This window comes from Petromyzon marinus, chromosome 39 (assembly GCF_048934315.1).
Source record: "Petromyzon marinus isolate PM22_M1 ecotype Great Lakes invasive population chromosome 39, UKy_Petmar_22M1.pri1.0, whole genome shotgun sequence".
NCBI classification, from domain to species: Eukaryota; Metazoa; Chordata; class Hyperoartia; order Petromyzontiformes; family Petromyzontidae; genus Petromyzon; species Petromyzon marinus.
Genome location: NC_133705.1, coordinates 10,440,023 through 10,445,022, shown reverse-complemented (window position 1 = coordinate 10,445,022; position 5,000 = coordinate 10,440,023). Strand labels below are relative to the sequence as shown.

The 5,000-nt window shown below is 54.1% G+C and overlaps 1 protein-coding gene across 15 annotated transcripts in view; it reads left to right on the top strand.

The window, feature by feature from the left end:
- The window catches only part of RAP1GAP (RAP1 GTPase activating protein), a 254,893-nt gene that overhangs the window by 211,257 nt on the left and 38,636 nt on the right, over window positions 1-5,000 (top strand). For all 15 annotated transcript variants that reach the window (XM_076072917.1, XM_076072915.1, XM_076072916.1 and 12 more), the window contains 5 exons: window positions 1-63; window positions 350-505; window positions 867-938; window positions 3,875-3,961; window positions 4,822-5,000. The exon at window positions 1-63 is cut by the window's left edge and continues 67 nt beyond it; the exon at window positions 4,822-5,000 is cut by the window's right edge and continues 16 nt beyond it. In XM_076072917.1, coding sequence (XP_075929032.1) covers window positions 1-63; window positions 350-505; window positions 867-938; window positions 3,875-3,961; window positions 4,822-5,000 — 557 coding nt within the window. The remainder of the gene's footprint in view (window positions 64-349; window positions 506-866; window positions 939-3,874; window positions 3,962-4,821) is intronic.

The following is a 5,000-nucleotide window of genomic DNA, read 5'->3' as shown; positions in this document are numbered from 1 at the left end:
GGCCGCGAGATCATGCTGCACGTCTCCACCAAGCTGCCCTACACCGAGGGCGATGCGCAGCAGGTGGCCCTCATCACCGTCGTCATCATCGTCGTCATCATCGCCGTCATCATCACTGTCGTCGTACGTCATCATTATCATTGTCGTCATCATCGTCGTCATCGTTATCATCATCGTCATTAGCATTGTCATTGTTAACATCATCGTCATCGTAATTATCATGCATGATCATTGTCATAATCATCGTCATCATCGTCATTATAATCATCATGGTAATTGTGATCGCCGTCATCGTCATCATCGTCGTCGTCGTAATCGTCTCCCCCCCTCCCCCCCCCCCGTGCCGCAGCTGCAGCGCAAGCGCCACATCGGCAACGATATCGTGGCGGTGGTGTTCCAGGAGGAGAACACGCCCTTCGTGCCTGACATGGTGGCCTCCAACTTCCTGCATGCCTACGCCGTGGTGCAGGTGGAGGAGCCCTGCAGCAGCAACACCACGTACAAGGTGGGGGGGGGGGGGGGGGGGGGTTGTCGCGAAAGCCCGAGTGTCGAACAAGCCGCCTTTGTCTCTCCCAGCGGCGATGTCTCGCACGCCGCCTCGCGCTTGTTTGAGGCCGAGTCGAACTAGGGGAGAGGCCCCATGACGGCTTCAGGCAACCGTCGCCGGTGCCGCTGACCGTGGGCGCCGAATCGCCCCACCACTCCTGAGCGAGCGGGACGGGCGGGCGGGCGGACGGGCGGACGAGCGGCGGCGACGGCGCCAGCGGTTCCGCAGCCGTCCACCACCACCGGGGTTTATTTATGCTTCACCGTGCCATTTTGTGTCGACCTCCACCCACCCCCCCCCCCACCCCGCCCCGCCACAGTTGTCCATCACGGCGCGGGACGACGTGCCGGAGTTCAAGCCCCCTCTGCCCAACCCGGCCGTCTTCAAAAAGGTGTCTCCACTGCCTAGACTCCATCACGCCGCTCTCGCTTTGTCACCCGCGCTGCGGGACGGACGCGTCTGCTCTTTGCACGCGAGCCGCCCTTTCTTCTTCGCCCGCGTCCGCTTGCGCGTGCGTGCGTGCATGCGTGCCTGCATGCCTGCGTGCGTGTGTGTGTGTGTGTGCGTGCGTGCGTGCGTGCGTGTGTGTGTGTACGTTTCTTAACTCATCCACGTGTGTGTGTGTGTACGTTTCTTAACTCATCCACGTGTGTGTGTGTACGTTTCTTAACTCATCCACGTGTGTGTGTGTACGTTTCTTAACTCATCCACGTGTGTGTGTGTACGTTTCTCAACTCATCCACGTGTGTGTGTGTACGTTTCTCAACTCATCCACGTGTGTGTGTGTACGTTTCTTAACTCATCCACGTGTGTGTGTGTACGTTTCTTAACTCATCCACGTGTGTGTGTGTACGTTTCTTAACTCATCCACGTGTGTGTGTGTACGTTTCTTAACTCATCCACGTGTGTGTGTGTACGTTTCTCAACTCATCCACGTGTGTGTGTGTACGTTTCTTAACTCATCCGCGTGTGTGTGTGTACGTTTCTTAACTCATCCACGTGTGTGTGTGTACGTTTCTTAACTCATCCACGTGTGTGTGTGTACGTTTCTTAACTCATCCACGTGTGTGTGTGTACGTTTCTCAACTCATCCACGTGTGTGTGTGTGTACGTTTCTTAACTCATCCACGTGTGTGTGTGTACGTTTCTTAACTCATCCACGTGTGTGTGTGTACGTTTCTCAACTCATCCACGTGTGTGTGTGTGTACGTTTCTCAACTCATCCACGCGTGTGTGTGTGTGTGTACGTTTCTTAACTCATCCACGTGTGTGTGTGTACGTTTCTTAACTCATCCACGTGTGTGTGTGTACGTTTCTCAACTCATCCACGTGTGTGTGTGTACGTTTCTCAACTCATCCACGTGTGTGTGTGTACGTTTCTTAACTCATCCACGTGTGTGTGTGTACGTTTCTTAACTCATCCACGTGTGTGTGTGTACGTTTCTCAACTCATCCACGTGTGTGTGTGTACGTTTCTTAACTCATCCACGTGTGTGTGTACGTTTCTCAACTCATCCGCGTGTGTGTGTGTACGTTTCTTAACTCATCCACGTGTGTGTACGTTTCTTAACTCATCCGCGCGTGTGTGTACGTTTCTCAACTCATCCGCGTGTGTGTACGTTTCTTAACTCATCCACGTGTGTGTGTGTACGTTTCTCAACTCATCCGCGTGTGTGTGTGTACGTTTCTTAACTCATCCACGTGTGTGTGTGTACGTTTCTTAACTCATCCACGTGTGTGTGTGTACGTTTCTCAACTCATCCACGTGTGTGTGTGTGTACGTTTCTCAACTCATCCACGCGTGTGTGTGTGTGTGTACGTTTCTTAACTCATCCACGTGTGTGTGTGTACGTTTCTTAACTCATCCACGTGTGTGTGTGTACGTTTCTCAACTCATCCACGTGTGTGTGTGTACGTTTCTCAACTCATCCACGTGTGTGTGTGTACGTTTCTTAACTCATCCACGTGTGTGTGTGTACGTTTCTTAACTCATCCACGTGTGTGTGTGTACGTTTCTCAACTCATCCACGTGTGTGTGTGTACGTTTCTTAACTCATCCACGTGTGTGTGTACGTTTCTCAACTCATCCGCGTGTGTGTGTGTACGTTTCTTAACTCATCCACGTGTGTGTACGTTTCTTAACTCATCCGCGCGTGTGTGTACGTTTCTCAACTCATCCGCGTGTGTGTACGTTTCTTAACTCATCCACGTGTGTGTGTGTACGTTTCTCAACTCATCCGCGTGTGTGTGTGTACGTTTCTTAACTCATCCACGTGTGTGTACGTTTCTTAACTCATCCGCGCGTGTGTGTACGTTTCTCAACTCATCCGCGTGTGTGTACGTTTCTTAACTCATCCACGTGTGTGTGTACGTTTCTTAACTCATCCGTGTGTGTGTGTACGTTTCTCAACTCATCCGCGTGTGTGTGTGTACGTTTCTCAACTCATCCGTGTGTGTGTGTGTACGTTTCTCAACTCATCCACACGCGTGTGTGTGTGTGTACGTTTCTTAACTCATCCACGCGTGTGTGTGTACGTTTCTTAACTCATCCACGTGTGTGTGTGTACGTTTCTTAACTCATCCACACGCGTGTGTGTGTGTACGTTTCTCAACTTATCCACGTGTGTGTGTGTGTACGTTTCTTAACTCATCCGTGTGTGTGTGTACGTTTCTCAACTCATCCACGTGTGTGTGTACGTTTCTCAACTCATCCACGTGTGTGTGTGTGTACGTTTCTTAACTCATCCGTGTGTGTGTGTACGTTTCTCAACTCATCCACGTGTGTGTGTACGTTTCTCAACTCATCCACGTGTGTGTGTGTGTACGTTTCTCAACTCATCCACGTGTGTGTGTGTGTACGTTTCTCAACTCATCCACGTGTGTGTGTATGTTTCTCAACTCATCCACGTGTGTGTGTGTGTACGTTTCTCAACTCATCCACGTGTGTGTGTGTGTACGTTTCTTAACTCATCCACGTGTGTGTGTACGTTTCTTAACTCATCCACGTGTGTGTGTGTGTACGTTTCTTAACTCATCCACGTGTGTGTGTGTACGTTTCTCAACTCATCCGCGTGTGTGTGTGTGTGTACGTTTCTCAACTCCCCCCATTCATTCATCCGCTCGTTCGCTTCTCTCGCTCCCGTCCCCTCCCTCATTCGACGCACGTCAGCCCTGGGCAGCCTTCGTCACGTCACGCGCGTGACCGAATATGACTTCATGTGACCTTGCGTGACCTCATCTGACCTCACGCGACCTCGTGTGACCCCCGCATGACCCCCCCCCCCATCGCGCGTTGACCTCTGACCTTTGAACTCGCTCCGACTTCAGGGGGAAGAATTTCGCGAGTTCCTCCTCACCAAACTCATCAACGCCGAGCACGCCTGCTACCGAGCCGACAAGTTCGCCAAACTCGAGGTACTCCCTCGCCCCCCCCCCCCCCACGTCACACCATGCCCGGTGTACCCCTCCGTCCGGGCTGCCTGCTTCCGCCCGGCCACGCGTTGGCCGGGACATTTACCGGGGTCCATGGACCGAAAGTCGCTGCACGGCGTTCGCGGTTCGCACGCCTCGCGGTACGTCCAAGTCGTCGTCCTCCTCGTCGTCGTCCTCCTCGTCGTCGTCGTCGTCAGTCCGTTGGATGTTTGGTCCGTTGGTGGCTTTGTCAGTCAGGTTGTTCTGGCACCAGATTGGTCGATCATCGGGTGGCCAGATGCTCGGTTTTTCGGTTCGCCGGCACGTCAGCTTGTCGGCCAGCCAGTCCGTAAGCCGGTTCGATCTTCGGTCAGTTGGTCAAGTCGCTCGCTCGTTTGGACAATTGTCAGTCAGCCAGACGTTCAGTCAGTCGGTCAGTCGGTCGGTCACTTGGTAAGCCGGTTGTATGTTTAGTCAGTTCGTCGGTCGCTCGCTCGTGTGGTCGTAGTCGTCGTACCGTCGGAGGTTCGCGCCGCCGCTCGGGCGCTTCGTCGCACCCACGTAGAGGGCTGCTCGCGTGTGTGTGTGTGTCTGTGTGTGTGTCTGTGTGTGTCTGTGTGTGTCTGTGTGTGTGTCTTTGTGTGTGTGTGTGTATGTGTGTGTCTGTGTGTGTGTCTGTGTGTGTGTGTGTGTCTGTGTGTGTCTGTGTGTGTGTGTCTGTGTGTGTGTGTCTGTGTGTGTCTGTGTGTGTGTCTGTGTGTGTGTCTGTGTGTGTGTGTGTCTGTGTGTGTGTGTCTGTGTGTGCGTGTGTCTGTGTGTGTGTCTGTGTGTCTAAGTACGTGTCTGTGTCTGCACCTGCGCAGGAGCGCACGCGTGCGGCGCTGCTGGAGACGCTGCACGAGGAGCTGGCGCGCCGCAGCCAGGCCGTGCTGGGCCTGCCCGGGGGCCCCGGGGACGACGACCGCGCCGAGAACGGCGCCGGCGGTGGTGGCGGCGTTGGCACCGCCACCGCCGGCAGTGGCAGTGGCGGCGGCGGCGGCTT